The 23812-nt window shown below is 41.6% G+C and overlaps 1 protein-coding gene across 1 annotated transcript in view; it reads right to left on the reverse strand.

Annotated features, from left to right (window-relative positions):
- Nucleotides 1–23812, reverse strand: part of SGCD (sarcoglycan delta) — a gene marked incomplete at its 3' end in the record, with an annotated part of 128548 nt that overhangs the window by 52129 nt on the left and 52607 nt on the right. The window contains exon 2 of the mRNA XM_082006230.1: nt 20482–20583. Within this exon, the coding sequence (XP_081862356.1) occupies nt 20482–20583 (102 nt within the window). The remainder of the gene's footprint in view (nt 1–20481; nt 20584–23812) is intronic.

Here is a 23812-nt window from a genome sequence, read left to right on the forward strand (position 1 = left end):
TCATGTTATCATGACACAAAATTAAGCATTGTGATGCACATGAGCAAGTGGAAATCTAGAATAATACAGCATCATCACCACAATAAAAATAATTATGTAGTGAAGTAATATTCTCGTAAACTGTCATAACACTTGATAGACTTAGTGTTAGAATATCAGCATGCAATAAATAAGCATGTTTGACTGGAGTTATAATGCTGTAAGTATGAGACACACCACATATCTGAAGTATAATATGAAACAATCCAGTTCCGAATCCTTCCAGATAAATAATATTGAAGAAATAAATATATTTTACTCTAGGGATTGATGCGAAGAGAAGGGAATTGAATGGAAAACTGGATTAAGTATTCTTCTGGGTTCAGAAAAGTAGGGAAAATAATCTTTTTCTCTTTGTCTACCTGTTTCTCTCCAAAAGGCCTGACGCAATGCTTCAGAAAAGTACATTTGAGATAAAACACATCTGATATCGCTGATCACACGATAACCCAACATATTTCACTGCCTGCATGCTACCTGATGTACTGAAAAATCTCTTTGTCATTTGTTCTTCTTCTTCTCATCACAAACACAACAGCAAGGTTTCCCCATACCTCTTTCGCGGGAGCAGAAGCTGCTCCCAGCCCATGTGGTGCCACTGACTTGCTCTTTCTGCCCAGACTCAGCTCTTCAACCTTAACCTCTTTACAACAACACTCTACTAACTGTGTTGTGTTAGCAGCTGCGTCCGAGTTCACGTCCCTCTTGGCCATCCCATTGCACTGCACTGAACTACAGCCTTTGATCCAACCTCCTATGCAACTTTACAAATTAAACCAGTGGTCACCTCCTTTCCGACACAACTTACTGTTTCTTTCCAGTGGTTCCTTTGATCATTTGGCTGAAGAAACTGAGGTAAGAGACACTGATGGGAGTAGGATGCATTTTCTCCTCTTCTGCATGTTTTCCTGTTTGCTTCTGATCTATTTCTAGCATTTTCTTTGCAGGACACCAATGCAGGATCCCACCCTGCTCTGGGCTGCAGCTCCATTTCAGGGGCAGGTGAGGCCGGAATCTTTTAAGGACTCTTTGGGCTAGTTATCTACTTCCATCTCACCACGAATCTATTACTCATCTCTGCAGGAAATCCTACAAGTAAATACATCATTCTGCCTCCTACTCCAGCCTCTCATTAGCAGACCCAATGGCTTAATAATAATGCAAATGTTTGTACTCAATATACTAAAATGTTGGACACATGCTGCAGAAAAAAGAATGTAAAAAGTGCAAAAACATGTCAAAACAGTGCAGCTTGTTTCCTTACTAAGCAGTGAGGTGTCCAGGAAAACATAGAAGATTTCGCCAAAAGTACTGACTGACTGTTTGCTAGGTTAAACACAGGGCAAAACAAGTCCTAACAGCTCACTAGCTCTCTTCTTTGGCTCACTTTGAAAGAGATGCTAAAAACTCCTAGGCCAGAGACTAAACCAGAAAAAGCACTTTGACCGACAACCTTCATTTGCAGCTGAAGCGATCCCAACCAATGCTGTCTTTAAGGAAATTCAATACTTTAACAGATATCCTTAGGCTGTTTTAGGGAAGAATTAAAAATATTTGGAAATTAACTTTTAAATTTTAACAGGCCATTTTAAAATAATGCATCACAGTCAGTGTGTTTGTAATTTGGATGGTCAAAAGGAGTAGCTTTGATTTGATCCCGTGGATTCAAAGACTTGTCGTGGTTTAGCCCCAGCCGGCAACTAAGCACCACGCAGCCGCTCGCTCACTCTCCCTCCCACAGCGGGACGGGGGAGAGAATTAGGAAAAACCTCGTGGGTTGAGATAAACACGGTTTAATAGGACAGAAAGAAAGAAGGCAACAATAATGATAATACCAACAAAGGAATGTATAAGAACAAGTGATGCCCAATACAGCAATTGCTCACCACCCGGCGATCGACAGCCCGTCCCTGAGCAGCGATTCCCGCCCCCCCGGCCAACTCCAGTTTATGTACTGGGCATGACGTCGTATGGTAGGGAATATCTCTTTGGCCAGTCTGGGTCAGCTGTCCCGGCTGTGTCCCCTCCCAGCTCCCCGTGCACCCCCAGCCTGCTCGCTGGCAGGCCAGCACAAGAAGCTGGACTGTCCTTGACGGCTCAGCAACAACCCAAAACATCAGCACATTATCAACAGTTCCTCATCCCAAATCCAAAACACAGTCTCACACTAGCTTCTGTGAGGAAAACCAGCTCTATCCTGGCTGAAACCAGGACAGACTTCAGACAGTAAGTGCAAGTGACGCTTGTGAAAATAATAGAAATGGTGAATTTCCTGCAGGCTTGACAAAGTAATGGGGAAAATTATAATATTAAAGCATAATCCAGGTTGGCAAGGAGCAATCTATGGAGAAGACACTCGGAACAGCATTGTCCTGCTCAACTGTACTTCTCACTGACATTACAGAAGGCAAATACTGCTCTGTACAGAGCTGGACTGTCAGAGGGCAAAAGCTTGTTTTCTGTAGAGCAAGCAGCCAGCCCACTACGAGAGCAAAAGCTCTCCTTCACCTGTCCTGCAGCCGCAAACAGCACATCCACTTGCCGGCACCCTTGAGTGCTGTTTTAAGGAGCTGCTGACAGAGGGGAAGTATTCATGTGCGTTATAACAAGTATATTCCTTTCATGAAGTCCAATCAGTCCTGCTATACTAGCTGCTAAATGTGATAACAGCAATAACAGCAATGATACTTCATCTCCCGCATCGCATGCTCCATTGCTAGGTACAACTCATAGATGCACGAGGTAACCTTTCACAGTTTTTTCTGTGTTGGAGTGGCGAGTGTTCATTGCCCGTTAACTGAGACACAAAGAAATAATTTTAGAGCACGTGAAATGTCCTTCACCAGGAACGGTAAACTGCTGATGAAAACCCACAGAAACGTCACCTCTGGGGTACTGAGTAACTGCAGCTACTCACGTAACCGGACCCAGCAGCTCACACCGCCTGGGACACAGCACTGCATGCGAGCTCATTTTTGCAGTTGTCAGGCATGTCCCGAGCCTAAAAGCTGACTTTTTCACTCTAACTCTGTCATTTTTGGTCGCTTGACACAGATGTGCTTAAATTGGTATCCCTGACCTTGTTTTGCATGTTCCCATAAGACTTGCTCATCCTTCAAAGGGAAGCACCAGTAATACCCTCTCTGCATGATCCTAAACGCAGAGTTTCCTAACCACAAAGATCTCCAGAACATGCTGTGAGCACACAGTCCAAAAAAACCAGACCTGACCCCAAATGAGCATTTTTTTTCCCCTACTCCTGCCTTGAGAACAGGAACTCCTTTGGGGAACATCTGATACTGGAAAAGCTCATAGCTGCCCCCACAAAACTGAGAGTTGGGAGGAAACAATTGAGTAAAAAAACCTCAGAATTGGTAACAGATGCTACAGAGATCAAGTAACCAGGACTGCTGTGAATCACAGCAAACCTCACCAGAACATTGTACAGACATCGTGCACCTCCTGAAAAGCAAACAGATGAAACACTGGAGAGCATCTATCTTTGGCTGTGAAGAAGACAAACTTGGGAGTATCTAGTGAACCCCATTCCTAAGATCCCACTTGGAAGAATGGCCAGGCCTTCATCTATGTCAACAGAACAACTAGACTTCAGGCCAAACTTACAAGCCAACCATTAATGTTTCTATTTCAAAAGTAAACCAAATAGCTCTTCCTCCTGTTTCTGATCTAGCTCCTCATAGCAAGAACCAGATTTTGCCCAGAAGCCTTCTGGCACAAAAATTTAAGTTATGTAGCTAAATCCCTAGGTGCTAGATTGAAAACATCCCTTAATATGATTTGAACATATTTTTTGTTGTTTAATCACCGAGTCTCTTTTGTTCTTGATTTCGTCCTTCAAACAGTTGAACAGAATGTAACTAAATCCCTTTTTTAGCAAAACCTCTGATTTGACAGTGTAAGCTTTTCATAGCAGAATGAAAGCAAACTGTGAATGGAATTGGTAACAAACAAATTAAAACATGATGATAAAACAAAATGATAAAAAATGCCCCAGGATGTGCTATATTTGTGTCTAAAGATGATCGCTTTAGAAGGAGGCAATAAGTCCAGTGCAGAGATAACAAAATGTAGTCTGCATCCTCTTCTTCCAGGAAACAAACTCTTTTCACAAGTGTAATGCACCCAGGTCATGTAACCTGGATCAGTAACGGAGCTGATACAGCCCTGACCTGCAACTGGCACTCAAAGACATGTGTGGTATCGTGAGCTGACTTAACCGTGCTGTGTTCCAACTTCCGACATTTTATTAAGTATTCAAATGCTTAAAACAAAAAAATAAAGCTCGTTCTTTTATGCAAACAAGGTACGGTCACCTTTGCAGAAAGATATGTTTTACAGTACCATGAGGCTCAGAAAATACTGGGGTCCCACCCAACATGACATATTTTAACAGCATAGGTAGTGCGTATGTTGAAGTTTTATATCCAATACCACAAACCCCTCTCTTTTATGGCATTTCTCGAAGTTCATTTTAATAACAATAGAAACAAAAGATAATTTTCCCACTGCTGCATTAAAGCAATTACATCTCTCACTCTTCTTTTTAAAGTGCAAGAAGGCAGGTCTGTGATGTGCAATCTAAATGACTGGGCTCTGCCTTTGGATGGCTACCCAAAGAGGCTTGTATCCTTCAAAGTGATTTATTTCTGGCAATCTAGGGGTTTCTCTCTTTAGAATAATACCTGTAATAATCTCATGAACACAGTGCTTCGAGAGAGTGGTTGCTTCTTCAAGATGCCTAATCAGCTGCTTTGCAGCTGAGATTCTTCTGAAAATTAAATTACACCATGTCTGCTGACATTAAAACCAACACTGAAAAAATCTCCAAGGTATTACATCTGCCTCAACTTCTTTGCTATTCTTTTTCCTTTTTTAAAATCGTTGACTTATAATACGATGAAAACCACAAGTGACATGATGAAACTGATAGACATACACATACAAATAAAATGCAACTGTGCATGTTGGAGTTCTATTGAGTATCCATGGGGGTGGGAAATCTGTATTTGTAACGTCTGAAGGCTGCTGCACATCCACAGAACTTTCTGTATTGGTAGGACTGAACTGAGCATTACTGGCTTTGGAAAAAATCCGATGCATTAAGCATGCCCAGCACCAGGAGTCCTCTGGCAAGACACCCTCAGACAACAGCTGAAACGAAGAGAACAGCAAAACTTGTAAAATGACCAAATAATTCTGAAAATTCTTCAAGCACTTCACTGCACTCAGAGTTTACCCAAAAGTGTTATACCAGAGACAATCAAATGTGGCTGATGATTAACTTTGCATCGCTGGGGAATGGCTCGCCCTCACACAAACTCAGCAGGACTCGAGAAACTGTAATGGTCTTAAACCGGAGAACAGCGGTCCTAGGTTCTCAGCACACTGATCACCACTTCCAGTAAAAACCAACCAAGTATTCACTAACCATTTCAATTTACTGCAATTCTTCTGCAGAAATACCAAACCGCAGTTGCTGCTCAGTGGCAGCTCGCACCGATCTGATCCTTGTCTGCAGGAGATGCTGTAGCAGCAGGACTATGGATCTGTGCTAAGTTATAGCCTATTTTCTGCCTTGGGCTGTTCTAGTTATGGCCATACTCCAGTGGTGGCAGATCTCCTGCTGAAGTGAACACACTGTAGATAGGCACAGGGCCATAGGAGAGAGAGCTATATATCCAACTATATAGCTACTCCACTGCTCGGAACTTTTACCCCAGACAAGTGTGCAGACCTCTGTTCATGCGTTTTCATTTTTATGGCCTTTCTGGTATGCCTACTGCCTGCCTTAAACATCTTTTAACGCTGCTGGCAAAGCATACCTCACAATTGTTGTGGCTTAACCCCAGCCGGCAACTAAGCACCACTGGGACTTTATCCCCTTCTACTTTGACTCTGTCCCAGCTGAAACTGGGACAACTATCTATAAAGGGCATTTGAAGACAACATTACAATTATACAGAACTAGTAATTTCTGAGTTACTTTCTCTTACTATCAGCGTTACTTGGACCACAGTACAATCAGAAACAATTAGGATCTCGGTCAGTTAGTGAGGCGAATACACATTTAAAAGTACATATGATTAATATTAAGAAAGGCACAGTAATATTTTCCAAAAGTCTGATTCAGCAGAGACACGGGTTCTGCAATGCTCACAGCACCTTTTAGGCATTCTGCTACTGCACTGCATAACGCCGAGTTATATATCCAGATATTTTTCTCCAAGAAAGCTAATAACGTGACAATCTCTGAACATTGCTTTGAAATTACAACTTTCCTTTGCTGCATGTCATGGATCGCTTACTTCTTGTATTAGATTATAAATGGCCATGCCAACTTACATATGCATGTACAGCACGAAACACAGGCAAGATCCTAGCAGAGGCCCCTGGTGTTACTGAAATTCAGCTGCTGCTAATAAGAAGAAGGGAAAACATTTCCATCTGTCTGGGTTGGGAAAAAGAATTCATGAGTCTCTGATTCATCTGCATCCATATGCTGATATGTAGACAATACTTATGGACACATAGACATATGCGAGGTAGCCAGCAACAGAAATCAAATCAATCACAGATCACAGCATGTGATTTGCCTAATTATGAGTAACACCTCACATTTTTTATCTACGCAAAACCCGCTTTGTGAACGAGCAGATGGCATTGCTATGGGATGGCACCATCCTTGACAGTTGCAGATGCAGAGCATTTACACAGCATGCTGAAAAAATGACACAACACAAGCTGCTTCCTGGGAAAAAGATTCAAATTGAACAAGTGTCACCAAACAAAATACACGTAGTTATTGATGTTCTGAACTTATCTGATCCAGCCTCTCTCCTCAAATCAAATACATACGCGCAGGCCAGAGAGTGATGCTATCTAGACATCATTAAAGTCTCTTAGATAGAACTGTCACGTGAGCTGCCTAGCACAGAAAAGTGGAGACGCAGACCAACTTGAGCCTGGTTCCAACCTGCAAACAATTTAAATCCACACAAGCAGAATCAATAGGAAGAAGCCCTGCAGAGAAAGCAATTACACTGCAAAAGCAACTATATTACAGCACGGTTACGGCTGGAAGGCAGGACGCAGGCGGCCATCCTCACTTCTGTGATTACCCAGTGGAGTTCTCTCCAATGCGTCTGGCCTGTGAAATGACAAGGTTCAGCCCAGACATGTTCCTGCAATCAAAGCGTTTCTGTTTCTGGGCTTCTATTGCATTTATAAGGTTCTTCTTCACGAGACCCGTCCTTCAAGTTCACTGTGCTCCACAGGCAAATGCGGTCTGTGCATCAGGAAACAGGTTTGAAGGGCTTGGTGTGCTCTCCTTTTCAATAGCTTCATAGGAGTAATAATCTCATGTCCTGGATCTGCAATTATTTATTCATTGGAGACTGTGTACTTGCCAATGTACAAGGCACAAAGAAAGATCATCTGACCATTCCTGGTGATAGAAAATTCGAGTTTTCTATTCAAATTCTTGATTTTATTTGTGATTTGTCTACATTTTCTTTCCCCAAGCTGCTGTAAGCACATACACTGGTGTGACAGGTTTGAAGCAGCTATAAAATGATTGATGAAAACCATATTTTGGCCTTGTTGTGGGACTATTTATTGTAGAAATAGACTCAGTTAACTCTGTATGGGCATATCTGGGAAAACAGGAAAGACAGAAAAGAAAGGCTGGGCCCACAACTGTACCTCTGATACCGAGGTAATTTGATCTGCTTTAATTATGATACAGGGTTATGGGGTCACAGAAACATTTGCACAGACTATTTTTGAATTGCTTTTATCTAACCACTTTGTCTCGTCTGCTGAAATGATCAATACTCGGCTTTAAGAAGGATCTACATCACTAGACAGAGGCTTCCCCACAGGAATAAACACAGGGGCCAAACTCTGACCCGCAGTGCCGTAACAGTTCATGTGTGAGTTCGTGTCAGACAGGAACTGTCTCGGAGACGAAGAACTACAAACCTCCATCCTCCTCGGAGAAGCGGAATGTCTAACAGCCAAGGCAGTAGTACACTTGAAAAGGTAAAATGACAGATGCAGCTAAGCATGTGACATGAAATTGGACTGATCCGGAGGAAAGATGTTAAATCACACTGGACGTTGCTACACCGAACACGTGTACCTGCAGAGAGAGCATGACAGCCAAGGTCTGATCAGTGGGACAATCGCATGAGCAGGAGTAGGGTGCCCTGTGTTGGGATTTGGTTGCATCTTGTGGCTGCCATTCAACAGACACTCTTGAGTATCTGCTTCAGGGTGAAGAGAGGAGAGGAACACAGGGTATCGCCACGGTACAGGGCCGATGAGCAAAAATACATCCCTAACCAACACCACTGGGGAGCTGGGGAATGGTATTTCAAGAGTTGTCAGGCTAGCAGAAAGAGAAGCAGATGCTTTTTCCATGCCTGGAAGAAGACAGGAATGTTGTTTGGGGAAATGGTGAGTAATGGCAAAAGCAGTCAAAGAGATTAGGATGTGTGAAGGTAAAATAGAGCACAGGGAGGCATATAAAAGCCAAGGACCCCGAATTACTCTTTGGGCAATCAGCAGGGTGGCTCAGCCTGTCTGGTTGTCTCCACTTTTAAACAGAAGGCATTTGCCTCCTGATGTTTTTATTCCTGAAGTTCTTTCAAAACTGTGGAGGAACAAAACTGATCAGTGAAGACACCCAACCGGTGCCTCCTACCAGGAAAGGGCGCAGGATGGGTCCTGCCTGCGTGTTCCCGTTTCTTCTACTTCAGCTGAGCTGCGCTTCCCAAATTGCTGCATAACAGATAATGTTGCACAGAGAAACAAAAAGCCTGCTGCTCTCCCAACTGTGTACCAACATCAAGGTTGGTTGTTTTTTATAAATAACAGTTGGGAACTTCAAGGAAACATATATAGAAAAAGTCAGTTTGCAGTAGGAGCTGGGGATTTCAAGAGATAGCAGAATACAGGTAAAATATTTTGGCTTGAAGCAACAGTAAACATGCATTAAAAACTGCTTCTCAAGCCAGTGCATGCTGACATGCATGCCAGTGCCCTGGGTGGCCTTTACTTTATTTGAACAGTGAAGGATGTTTCTGCAAAAAAAATAGAGGAGACAGGCTCTGAACCACAGGAAGCATCAGAGGAAACATGTTCAGGTTCATCTCATCAACCCACTGTCTTCCAGCCATGGCTCTTTGGAAACCAGGTCACTAAATCAGCTCAGGCTGGTCACTTACTCTTGACCTTTTGCAGCAATTAGCGTGTGTTTGGATTATGGATAATTTGGCCATTCACTGTGCGGCTTCACCTGTGTGTACAACACAACAGTGAATCTGCTTAAAGGGAAATATCACCTGCTCGAAGGTGATGAAGAGCTATGCCCATTTTGTACTTCTAACCTGCAAAATATACCTCAAAAAATAGTGATTTTAAGAAAAACAAGGAGTTGTTTGCACTCTTCCAGACCAACCTAACAAAAAGACAACAGCTTTTGGCTAAAGAACGGAAAGCCTTGCTGGAGAGATATGCTTGTTCTGTCAGACAAATGACCTCTCTTGTCCCCTCTATCAACCCAATTGTCTGTAATTTTATTTATTTCTCTGCTTTTAAATATTGATGTCTTGCAAAGCTTCTCATTGGTAAAAACACATCTTATTCTTCAGCTGTGCTGCCTTAGGCTGCAGTCTTGTTAGAATGCATCCAAGAGGAAGGCTCAGCTTGCATTAGTACTTGGAAACGAAGACTTTCCAGGCGCTGTAAAGAGTGATATGGATGATTCAGTGAATGGCATGCTTCTCTCCAAATCAGTAGCCACCCATTCATGGTGCCATGGGCAATCTTTTGCAGCTGCTGCTGTCTTCTTAGCAGAGAAGCGGAACTCCGATGTTAACCACTTTTATTTATTAAATGCCCCATGACAAATCCATTCCTTGTCTAAATCAAGAGAGAGACAATGGAATGGTATTTTTTTTTGCTCAAGGAGAAAAAGAACTAGAAGCAGAATACCAAGCTGTAGCTGGAAAGAAAGAGAAAGGAAAAAGCCTAGGTCATAAAAGCAATTTCATTGCATTGTTTTAGACTGCAAATTAAGAATCCAACAAAGTATCCTGCACTAACTAGGACACTGTGCAAACCTTGGCATGCATTTAGTTACGATTTTCATAAACAGACAGTTATTTACAAATAAAATTTTAGCACTGCTGCATTTGAAATAAACTTGAAATAAAACCTTCCCTTATAGACCATAACGAAGAACTTTCCAAAGGAAGATGCCTCTCTATGCTTAGAAAGGATGTTTCTGGGGGAAGTTGAATGACAGCAGCACTGTACAGTTGATGCTATCTGGGGAACCTCATTGGTGAGAAGACAAAAGCTACGGATGCTTTTGCTCTGCTCCTGCTCAGGGAAAATTTAAGGTTTGAAAGTGAGGAATCTCCTAATATTCCACAGAAGGACAGCAAACAAGGATCATGCCCTGATGGATGAACAAGGAAGAAATAGTGAGCTGAAACACCTTGAATGTTCTTTCTGTTCCATAGATTATTCCCTTTCAGAGAGAAGTGAGAAGCAGAGTCCTTGTTAGTACTTTGTACAACCTGCCTCAGAAAATTATCCTACCTTTTAAAGCCAGATTGAAAGCAAACCTAAAAAGTTAATTGGAGACAGAATCACAGCAAATCAAGAGAAAATCAATGGACATGTGACATTTTATACTGAAAGCCTGCAATAAAATATGAAAAAAGAAACAAAAAAATGGGTATCACAGAAACTGCTTTCCTTCACCCCCGCCCCCCCCGCCCCCAAAGGACAAACTTTTACCGTAATAGCTTTTATTTGAAAATATCTGCCAGCTCTAACACCACACTCCTTTATCCTTGGGGCTTGTCATCTACTAAAATGAGCATGCACATGGACAGAGGACTCCTCACACCAATCCTGAGCTGCTGTAGGTGCTCACCCTCCTCCCCATCTCCTGTCCCACGCTCTGTCTGTCTACTGACAACATAAAAAGTTTTGGAGGACAGGGCTGTATCTGTCTCCATGTTTGTACAGAGACCAGCCAGATGGTCTCCAGCCAGTGGCTTCGCTCTGCCACACACATGCAGTATATGTAGAAATTACAGGGTATAATCCAGCTGGATTATGCCTAACACAACGTAAGCCTAACTTTATGCATGTCAATGAAATTATGTATGTCTGTAAATTATGCACATAATTAAATATCTGGTTGGACTGAAGCCTAGATCAATGATCCACTGACAAGTCAGGAAGCCTGTCTCTCTGATTAGGTTTGTAGCCATTTTTATCACACATGTACGGTAGTGTCCCGCACTCCAACACCGTGCCCCTAACGCTGGTGTGGGACTGTCCCTTTCTGGAAGGCACTGGTGTACATGGGAGTAGATGGCCAGGCACAGCCTCAGACAAAGAGAGATTAGAAATAGAGATGTTCCAGTCAGGGAAATGTTAACACGCAAAAAAAAATCTTACTTTTTCTTTCAAAAGAAGCAACTCAGATTCCCCAAGAGTCTCAATCAATTTGCCCTAAAAGAACAGGAGCAAATTTAGAGTTGTTCTTGTTTTACCTTGCGTTCTTCTTTTTCCATGTCCAGCATTTGTCATTTAGAAACAGAACAATCAGAGAAACTCTTATTACTGGCATAGCAACTGGTAATGAAACCTGGAAGGTCTGGCTTTCCTTTCCTGTTGCAAATCAAAGCACACACAAAATGAACTGTCTATAAAACCAGTTGTGTGTGCCTGCGCTTTCTAATGACAGCACAGCTTCTCTTGTCGAGTAATTCTTGCCTTACAAAATACGTAACTTTGCTGCTGAAATAGTTTTGATCAGCAGAAGAGTTGCAGAAGTGTTTGCTGTCCTATGGTAAGAAGACATGAAGCTCTGCTATTGAGGCTTCTTGGAAATATTAGAGAAAACATTATTTTTCTTGATATTTGGAGCTTGCTATTTGTCTTCTAGTGTTTCCTTCATCTATTTGTCTCTATCTTTCCTCTGTCCGTACTGTATAAAGTTTTACTCCTTTTTCATTTTTAGTATTAAGAAGTTGTTTTTATATTTCAGCCTTTCCAAAGCAGCCAGAACCCTGATTGTCAGCAATGATGTCTAGACATAGTAAATCCTTAAACTCAAGGCCTTTGCCCTTGAGAGAGAGAAATGCAGCAGTACACGATTGCACATGTTTTTCCCTGAGCAGTTTCAGGTGCTTTGTAAGGCTTACTTTTTTTTCTGAGGCTACAGCTTGTTAAGCTGAAATTTTGATCAAGTTTTGGACTGAGAATTCAAGGCTACTCTACGAATGCGTTCAATCCCACAGGCTGGTTCAGGTCAGCTGTAGTCAACTACCAGCAGAGCTTCTCTTTTAACAGTAATACCTGTCCTGCAATACAAGAAAGCAACAGAAATCCCGTAATCGGTAAGTGTGACTGACATGTCCCGCACCCTCAAATCCCCCAGTAAACCCCCCTGTCCTTTAAAAAAAAAAAACACGTAAGATTAAGCATAGAAAAATAAGAACAATGTACAGCTCCTGAAGGTTTACAAGCCTGTATGAAGAGTGAGAGGCCATAATAAATGGCTAATTAGGTCAAACAAGCTTCACAGAGGCTTCCCAGTTAATTCATAGAGGTAACATGCAAATTCAAGACGCCAAACTGAAGCTGAAATAACAGACACCAGAAGCATGATGCATGTCCAAGGAAGGTAAGAAACTGCCTGCCCCAAATTCATTAATCTCAGCCATTTTTTCTTTCAACTTTAAAATCAATAATTCCATGTCTTGTCTTTTTCCTTTTGGGGGACTAAACTAAATCAAATGTTTATCCTATTCTTTTAGGTTCTAGTGCCTACCTTCCTGTCTCAAGGTTCGCGAACCAGCTAAAAACACGATGTTAGTTGATTTGCAACATCTCTGTGCAAATACGGCCCCACCACAAAACTCAGCCCCACTGACCTCTTCACGACTGAAATGCAAGCAATTTCTGGGATCGTGGCAAAAATACAATGCAAAAGCTTAGAGACCACAGAGTACCCAGCCTTAACCCAGCAGCTCACTTTGAGCTGTGATGCACACCCCTTGTTTTTATAACCACAGAGTCCAGCTGCAAATGTTTAAAATGAAGAGAAGGGAATCGGATCAGAACAGCAAAACAAACTCGTGATCTGAACAGCTCCCTCTCCATACGCAACTAGCTCAAGCAGAGAAATTTCACCTGTCAAAGGGAAAAAGTCAATGAAATGAGATCATTTAGGAAATTCTCCATCTCCATCATATTTGGCTTCAGAGTTGTTAACTAGTCTGCACCAACGCCATGGCCCAAGCTCCCTCCCTAGAAGGTGAAAACCACTGACTATAAAGTGCTTATTCAGGTTATGGGTTCAGCTACTTCTGCAATACTGTATCGGGTTTTCTGGACACAAAATTTCCACCGATGTTAGGATAAGAAAGTACAAACACGTTGTTCCCAGAGTTAGTTCAGAGGTGTACCCATGATGAAAATATAGACAAAAGCTGAGGTAGGTAGCCCACTTGGCACAGCTGATTGACTTTAATAGGTGTTGATTACACTGCTCATATTGCATGAAATTAAAAAGCTTACAAATGTTATGAGCCATTACCCTTCCATTTAAGAGAACTTATGACAAGTTAGCAACATTTAATGAAATCCTTTTCAAAATGCCATAGGCAGCCTCCACAAGTTTTGCTTTGAAATGCAACTTGTGGAGTTATTTCAAAAAGATTGTTTACTTCAGAGCTTCCTCTCTCGCTCTTCCTTGGGATACTCGGATTTTGCACTGGTGGGATACTTTAGTTCCCTGTTGTGCTCTCAGTGTGTGGCACATAACACCAGTTTGTTAGACAAACAACGGGGAACAGACAAAGCAAGATTTAATTCTGGTGTTGTTGGAAGTACCCCTTCACAGCCACCCTACAAAATTTCCTTCAAATTTCAAAGTTGAGAGACTTCTGGCCAATTTTACTATGGAGCTAGAGGGAAATATTTTCATAGTTGCTGTAAAATTTACCTAAACTTCCACCTTTTCAGCACAATGGAAATACCACAGAGCCACTAACTGCCCCCAAAGCGCTGGGGCAACCAAGGTTCAGTCTGAAGTAGGCTCTCTGGATTTTATTGCTTAAGAATGAAATTTATTAAGAGGAGAGCATATTAATTTTATAAATCCCACTGGATGCTCACAGCCTACTGCCATATGTGGATTCAAATCTGCTTTGGATGGTAATAGCAAAAATATCTGTGCTTCAGGTGAGGGCACTTCTGCCAAAATGATGCCTCGGCTGCTTCTGTTTATTTTTACTGTCTGTCCCGCTGGCTGCCAGCTCTCCTCTCTGTTGATAGCTGTCGGGCAAGCAAGACTCAAACTGACCAAACTGAGAGAGACGTTTATAGCAAAAGCGCACTGGCACAGAACCTCTGACGAGGTACCTGGAGTGGTGCCACAGCCAATGCTTAACAAACCCCACAGGGAGAACATGAGATGGCCAGGCACGGCTGCAGGAAGCTTTCTGTTGTTGGCTGTGCCATCACAAGCAACCTTGTTCTTTTTAAAAATTATTAGGGCTTTTATACAACAATTTAACATCTCCTGGCAAAAACCAACCAAGAAGCAGTAAGCTATGAAGATACAGTTAGAGAAAGCATCATGCTTCAGAAGTTGACCTCAGGCAGTGTGAGTTCTTTCTACCTGAAGCCACTGACAGCTGAACTGCTCCAGAGGCAGGAGACCAACATCTTCATGAGCTGCCAGGAGCTCCTCCATTCATGTCCTAATGTACAAAAAAGAAGATTCTCCCTCTTCTTTGAAGAGAACCAGTCACTGAGGGAATGGCTAAATGCTGGGAGGAGTAACGGCCGAAGAGGTGGTGGGAGCACGCAGGGACTGCTAAGTGACGGCAGGACAGTGAGACGAAGTTGATTTCCACCTGTGACGGTTTCAGTGAGCATGCTGAAATCCTCAAGCACTTTGTTAGACCAAATCATCAGGAACTAATTCAATATCCTTTTATTGCTCTGTAAACTCTGACAAAGGAAGAAAAGGAATTATTATGTCTCCTTCCTCAAAAAATAGCAGCCTTCTTTCATGCTGTCTGAGCCCTTACTGAAAGCTAGATTTCTACTACACCATTTGAGCATCACACAAGGTTGCAATTATCTTGCCATCTGCATTGCCTTTCCTCATGGGTGAATGTCATCTTTTAATCCAAATTAGTATGTTATATCGTTTATAAATATGTATTTATGGCTATAAGGCAGGTATGCCCCATTGTGGGCACATGTCACTATTTAATCCAAATACATGGTTTATTGTTTTTCAGTGCATATTTTTAGCTTTGAGGCAGGTAGACCTACAGAGCAAATAATACAAAAGAATACGTCCATTACCAAAGTGCTTCTGTGCTTTAAAATTATACCACTCTTCTTCCAGATCTGAACATAGTGAGACAAGTACGTTGGCAAAATAATTATTTATCACTCTTAAAAGCCTCCTTTAAAATTTCTATCATTCAAATATTGGCTGGGCAAAATGTAAAGTACAGACAAGCATATTTTATGTACTTGATAGTCTAGCTTTTATGCTGATGAGAACTTACTAAACACCAGTAAAGGGAATAGCAGTTATCAGCCCTAATTCACAACCATTAATTTTTTAGGCCAGATGCCCTTGCAAAATCACAGCCAAGCGTTAACGACACGCCCAGTCCTTCTTCCACTGTAGTCACTAGTTATTTTGTACGGCTTCCAATGAGACCAGGTTGTCTCCAACACTCTGACTGAGCACACTGCTCTCAGTGAGACACTCATTGCCACAGAGAGCAGGATAGGGATCTCTAATATCACTCAAAGAAAGGAAAATAAAAAAAAAAGACATTGTACTTTGTCTCAGGCTTTTTTTTTTTTATGTATAATATTCTTTAAATTATTTTTTCAGTTGATTAAAAATAATGGGACTTCAACATGAAACTAGCTAAATACACTAAGAGATCTCTTTTAAAAGAATCTAAAATCTCCTCAAAATCCGTTCAGTGAATTTTGCCATCACTTATACCTGTACAACAACAGAATAGCTTGGAGCTCCTCCTGGTAGCAGAGGACAAAGAAGAAGGGTTGGTGCCCAGGTTTTGATCTCTGTTCCCAGACCCATCCATCAGAAGACAAGTCTGCAAGAGAGCTGAACGGGCAGGACCCCAGTCAAGAGCTTTACACTGCAAAAAATCTTTGTCAGGCAAATACATAGTTCTGTCTTTAAAGCGATTCAGGTGAAGAAAATGTAAGCCCAGGTGTAAACATATGGAAACTGAGGTTTACTTCTTCTATCTATGCACTTGGAAAGAACATTAAAAGGGCAAAACCATCCTAATCCTATCGTGGCAATGTCTTGCTCTACTTCCTAGAGCTGACATTATCATCTCATTGGTTGTCACACAGCTCCTGAGAGAAGTAAATCACTTGATTTTCGTGTATAATCACAGCATAGGATTTTATTTCTGTTGTTATTGGAATCGAAACTGTACATAGCCTGTTCTCTGTCTTGCTCCTTTTAAGTTACTTACAGACCTGGATGTGGCAAGCTTCAAAACACCCCAAAAGCACTACAGAAGCTAAATCTGTGCTTACTTTAAGTTTCAAGCAACCTGCTTGTTAGCAGCTCTTCTCAACAAAGGCAGGAAAACTTCTAGTTTTAAATTTCTCTTCAAATTAAGGCAATGAAGACTGAAGACCACAAAACTGTTGCCATTGCTTTCCAGCACATAAACTTAACAATTTGCGCTGCTGCATGCAACTTTCAGTCAAAGTTTGTCTGATTTATAAGCAAGCAGATGGTTCACACGATAGTCCTCAGTAAATTACAACAGTTAGAAAGACAGCTACGTTTTGAGAGTGACAGAGTAGCTGAGCTACAGATGGGCTTATAGATGACCCTTCCAATTTTTAATAATCTCCATAACTTATGTGCAAGTAAAGAAATGCAAGGATTCCTAATGCACCTTCTTGACTAAGTACAAATAACTTATTTACACAGGCAATACTTCATGGCCCAGTAAACTTCTTAATTAAAGGCAGCAAGGTGCTCCTGTTCCATGCAACTGGCATGGAAAATACTGTTTAGTGCGCAGTATGTTCAGCTGGGAGTTTAAGATGCTCTGATCACTCCTCGAAAAAGGAATGCATCTATCTCATTTTTTTAAAACAAGACTGTAAGGGTGCAAACACTGCTACCACCAGTTACTATTCATTAATCTCCAGATAAACTTTAGGCTCATGCAGTAACAAGGTTATGTTTATTTGCAAGCTCTGATGCTTAGAACTAGGCTCCTAATCCAGAAGGCACTACAAACTGAGTATTACTGAGCCAGGACTAGGATGAGGAAACAACAGGAACAGAGACCCTTGTTATATGGATTTGGGGGGTCACTCTTGAACGGGTAAGGGAAAAGGAAAGGGAGCCTGGATGGTGCTTTAAGAAGCCCTTTCATGTCAGTGACTTTAATGGCCACTTCTCCGCCATGAGACACAACCACTTTGGTCCAAACCTTCTGCTAACATTTTTGAAGGGACTCCCAGAAAGGTGTTTTTGCTGGGTTGTCACCAATTGCATGCCACAGTACAACAGATTCAGTTCTTCTTGGTTGCAGTTTCAGTTGCAATGAGCTACCTTCCAAAAGAAGCACAGCTAAATACAACCACTCTGTCCAGAAAGTAACGAAGGGGGCATTAGTACCTACTAGAGCTCTTCATGGCACAACTTACAGAAGCTCAGGGTTCCCACACAGCCCGTCATGGGATGACATTCGAGGGCTTTTCCTCCTCCCTAAAACTTGGTCTTCCCTTCCTGTCAAATTAACATGAAAAAGTAATACACTTTTAAGTGGAAAGACAAAACTATCTTTAAACCAGAAGGCACAGCTCCTAGGAAAGCAAGCCTGTGCGCACTTTCAATTGCCATCTTCCTGGGACTTTAAGAGATGCAGCAGAGCAGAGGCACCAGTGACAAATTCAGACTTTCCAGAATTATCACGATTCGTGTTTTAGAGATATTTTGGCAGGGATTGCCCAGCTCTGCCCACAGCAGGGCAGCGTGGGGAGCAGCACCGCAGAGACACATGAGTGGGATAACCCACTCCATGGAGGTCACGGGACTGCAGCCGCTTACACAAAAAGCGATTCTTCCCCTGTGATTTCCACACAGCACCAACGCCCCTTCATCTACTGCACAGAATGACAGTGAAATTAATTTTCTTTTAAATGAAAGTCTTCTATAAATAACCAGCATCTGAAAGTCTTTTAAGCTTTATATAAAAACATTATCTATTACCGTATACAACTCTTAGGTTGTTTAATTAAATGTATGAAAAATATTATATGTCAGCTTATTTCGGGGATGCTCTTTACTGTTATTTGTCATATTGTTTCTGTTATACTTTGCGTATTTAAAGCCACATTATGCACTTCTGAAAACCCAGAGGAGATTACTGTGGAATTACTATAGATGTTCATCTGTACTACTGAGTGCTGAGTTTGGCACTTGATTTCAGCAATATTCATCAAGTTCAGGAAGCACTAGTATGCTTCACTCCAAGAGAATACTGGGTCATACTACTGTTCTTTAAAAAAATATAGCATTGATTATTTAATAATATTTTTAAATATTCTGTAACTATCATCCTTTGATAGACTGCCACTCTTTCATTTGCTTACAAGAGGCCAAATTCACACATAGCTCAAGAAAGCAGAAGTTGACTGAGATCAATAGGATTGCCCCTGTTGCCCCCAGCCCAACAGGAATTCCAGCATTATTGTGAGCAACCTGAAAGCCAGCAGAGGCTATTCGAGTTTAACTCCACTCAGAAGTCAGAGAAACTATGCACATGGTTTATATAACTATATAGTTAATACAGTTTCCAGGACTCATCCGCTGAAGCCAGCAAGGATGCTCCAACTCACTAGGCTGTAGATGGGACTTTGTGGCTTGCAACCAGATCCTTCTCCGGCTAACAGCAAAAATAATCGCGGAGGGATAATGTAAGGAACACACACAAAGGCCTTACTTCCTTGCATTCATTATATTGTCAATGGTGTGGAAACTAGTTTCATAACCTCAAGAAGGGGACAGGCACCTTTTGTCCCCCCTGACATATTAAAATGTAGATCAATATGATAATGTGTAAACAGTAAACTCCCCACTAGCAAGAAGTGGTGCTCAGTTCACTTAGTAATCAAATATTATTTCCAGCAATCTACCTACAGAAAAAGAAATGTAAGTAGCAATTTGTCAGTCTATTTATCAAACCGAGTGCTGCACCTTTTCCACACATTTTACATTACAAAGTGTACGACATGTAAGGTTCTGCAATTTTCTTTTAATTCAGGGATGAAAACATTTATAGATATGAACATTTACTCATTAACTTTTCTTCCTAAATGATTATGCTTGTTCAAATCAATTCCTAGCCATCTTACAGAGGTCACAACCTTCAATAATTAAATCGGATATTGTATTGGATGTTGTGTTGATTATGCTACAAGTTCCAATTTCTACAACACCACGGAAATGCTGAGATAAAGGGATGTTAACTTTATTTAATTAGCTATCTGCCATTGTTGTCAAAATGGAAGGTTGGGATCTGACTCAAATTAACACTTTGGAGCAGGAAACAAGATAGATGAAGGATCTGAGAAGGAACCTGGAAACTCTCTATGATTGTTTAAGTTCTTTTAAAGCTGCTCAGGACAAACAGGATTGCAGTAGAAAGAGCAAAAGTCACTGACAGTCAATGAAGTGCTGCTATGAAAATGCTATTTCAATCACACTTGGGTTCTTTCTCATTTTCAGTTGTTAACATCCTTGCCACTTTTGTCAAGCTGTCTCTCCTAGCAGCATTGAATTTTAACTGCACATAATTTTAAAACACAACATGAAATAGGACTCAGCACATAATGTGGGTTTATTGTGCCAGCTAAGAGCAGATCAGGCCTTTGGGCCAAGGCATCACCTCTCTGCTCTCTGCAGAAAAGGAATAACTAGTTAAACACAAGTTGGATTTCACAACTGCCTGCCATCCCTCTGCTTCGGAAATATCGGGTCTCTCACTCGAGGGTTGTTCATGATTTATCTCAAAAGGAGACAAAAAGACAATGTGAAATCTCAGAGGTCCTGGAAGCATTTTAACTGTTGCTTACACAAACTAAACCCACAGATACCAACCTTGCACCTGCCCAGAGGATATGGTATCTGGATAAAGTATTCAAAGAACACCCACCGCCTCACTCCCTAAATTACATTTGTATAGAGTGGTCAAAGTAATTTATCTGATAACCGTGCCACCCTGCCACTTCATGGTATCTTACAGTTAGGGCTACAGAAATGTGCTTATTCCTTTCCTGACAACTTACTGGTCTTGACCGGATTTCTTTGGCGTAGAGAGGTTTCAAGAATTCTGAATCTCCTTCAAGCTTCAGACCTTTTTCCGTGATTCTCAGGTTCCCCATTCCATCCTAAAACACAGACAAAAAGAAACAACCCCATTAGTTACAATTACTACATTCACCAGGCTGCCAATTGTTGATTTTTTTTTTTTTTTTCCAGAGAGGAGAACATGTAAAGCACTGGGAGGCACTAGAGAATGCAATTACTTGCCTTATCCTTTTAGCTCTGTTTCTGTGAAAAAAAATTTCTATTCAGAGCAATCTGCAATGCCCCCCAGTAAACCATTTACACAGATGAAAGATGTTCTTTTAAGCTAGTCATCTCTACTCACAGAGATGCAGCGATGCTCTGTGTTAACAGGAAACAATTCACTGTAATATTTACCAGCTGCCTGTATATTAATATACCTTCTCATTCATAGCAAATCCATATAAAGACTATGTGATTAATTCTACTGAACTCCATATAGAGAATATGTGATTAATTCCACTGAACCGACACAGTAAGGTTTGGCTATGAAGGGGTACTGCAATAAAATGTGATAGGGAACTTGACCCCTGTGACTTGTGGAAATCTCTGGAAAACATGGACTCTTTGATGGGGTTTCTTTAGGGCTATCAGCCCTTACAGCAAAAAGATGTGGAAACCTGTTTATTAGTTTCAAGTGTCACAGTCTTTCCTGCACTTTCAATATTGTTTGGATGACACACAGCTTTTGTGGAACGTACATTTATGCAAATGTTTGCTCTGGGAGAAGCAACTACACAATAGGAATATCTTTCCAACAGACTGCTCTCCTGTCTTGGGCTAACTCTTGGCTTTTCTCTCCCACAATGATGAGCTCAGGATCAGAGCCCTCACTCCGCTCCTTGCACAGCCCAAGCACATCCCAGCAATCTAAACCGCTATATCCAAATGTTTGAGTCTCCTGAGTCATTCTCCTGCCCTTCAAACAACCACCTCAAAGTCCATTGGCCAGGCATTAAGTGACTGATATAACATGCATTTCTGTCCTCTCCTCATTCCGATTCCATAGTTGCAGGTATCAGTCCTCACCCTCTCTCCAGCTCCCCCAGTCCCCACAGCTCCTTGCTCCTGGCAAAAAACTTCTTGACAAATGGCATGAAGTGTTGGCTGCAGGCCTCCAGCAGATGACTGCAAATAGTCCATTTTCTTTAGAAATGGTTTAGTTATGTGTGTCCAAGGTGTAATGAAACATCTGACAAACCGTAATAGCAAACAAAATATATGTCAAAATTTTATATGAGTTTTTCTTTTGTTTTTTATGCAATAAGACAGGTATACGGATGCATGGGCAGAGAGCAGAATTGGACCAAACTATATTTCACCTTTAATTTGTGAAAGTCGTAACTTTTGCCAAGATGAGGGATTTAGGTTCATTTAGGCTATAACTGCTTAGAGAGGTGTGTGTGTGTAAGAGACACGGCGTAGGGAGGGAATTGCAAAGGTAAATGTACAATCAAAACCACATCAAATGCAAGGTATTGTTTCTCAGATTCAGCGTGATTGTCAAAGTCTGCAAGGATTGAGCTAAGTTGTGGTTTTTTCCTGAGAAAAAGATGGTCTGAAGAATACCTTTTAAGCATAAATTTGACTGAGATCACTAGGATTTGAGACTGACACTAGCCAAAGCTATGTCTCCACATGTATAAATTAAGATTAGGAAATGACCAAGGTTGGGTAGTCAAGAACAGGCATGATAATCCTCAAACATACCTCTTAAGGATTCTTTACACCTGCATTTTTTTTCCATTTCTCCAGGCTAGAGAAGCAGGATGATGATGCTACATGATGCCTCGGGCCTTCAAGATAAGGCAGGATACAATAATCACAAAACCTACAATAGCTGGAACTCAGTGTGGGGAGGATGTTGCAATGAGGGACACACACATCAGTACTTACAGCAAAAGGATTCATGTTACAGTGAGGGAGATGCTGAAACCAAGGGTCACGCAGGCCACAGGATGGCAGGAGTAGTAATTTGGAGGAATTACTGATCTATAAATATGGACATGCCATACTGACTCCATGGCATTTCATCATGCAATTTAGGGACTCATTGAGAGGGACTGGGCTGCCGCCTTCTCAATTGCTACTAGGCATGTCCTTAAACACTGAAGTCCAAATCAAAAGAGGCACATCAGCACCTAACTCACAGCTATTTCAGGGATGTTAGAGGAAAGGGGTATGTACTTGGGTAGAAGCCCTAAGAAGATCAAGGGAAGACTGAGAAAATCAGGAAAACCACACGTATTTGGATATACGTCTTGCATGTTTTCTAATCCAGCTGCAAAAAATAAAAATCTGTCTACTTTTTCTTCTTCCCATTGCACGTGCACCTCCAGCGCTGCAGGAGGAATCACTGCCACTAAAGGTGAATGGCTCACCAAAACAGATTTGAATGAACTATTGCCACAAGGCATGAATTTGGAGGGACAAAAATCGAAGACATAGCACAGCTAAGCAGTGACACTGGTCACTTGCCAGAGGTTCTCCTGTTCCAAGAAGTATCACTCTCAGGGTGTACCCTGCCAAGGAAAGATCATTTTTGCCAGAGCATGGTGTCTTATGAACAAAGGCAGACTCAGGAGTGCTGGGCAATAAAATGACTGCTGTCATCTCATTTTGAAATGAAAGCTGTAAGTAAACTTTAAAGGGAGACATATGCTGAAAACGCTATTGGTTGTTGAAGGGAGGGGAATGAGAGATGGGTCATAAAGTGCCTCTTGCTACATTCCTTGTCCTGGGTGTAAAATACTGGCTTATGAATTCTGGGTTGGTGGTGGCACAGAAGGCGTTCATTTATCTCAAGCAAACGGATGAAGGAAAATGAGTGAAATATGATTATGCTCCGAAGAGCCCAGATTAAATTTTGATAGTGGTATGCTTTGCGATTTGAGTGAGCAGGAATGATTACAGCTATCTGCAGACCCTCACACATTTTGTGCTGCTAAAAAAACTCTACAGAATTTTTCCCAAAACAGATATTTCAGTAAGATTACAAGCCCTGAGGGCTTTCACGTTGCAGGCTCTTCTCTGGTTTCATTAAGAGAAGTTGCAGGTCACGCGAGCTGCTATATGCCACGTATGGCTGCAAGAATGACCACCTCTGTGGATACGCTATCCTGACCACATTCAGGGCTCGCTCCTGAGCTGAAGTGGGACAATACTTTTCCAGTAACATGGACCAATGGATAAAGGGACTTGTCAAGCCACCACCGAAGCTGTGGCAGACCAGCAATTTCGATGGCTCACAGCTATCTTGTATCCCGAGCA

The sequence above is a fragment of the Phaethon aethereus genome, assembly GCF_964289735.1.
Source record: "Phaethon aethereus genome assembly, chromosome: 14".
Lineage (NCBI taxonomy): Eukaryota > Metazoa > Chordata > Aves > Phaethontiformes > Phaethontidae > Phaethon > Phaethon aethereus.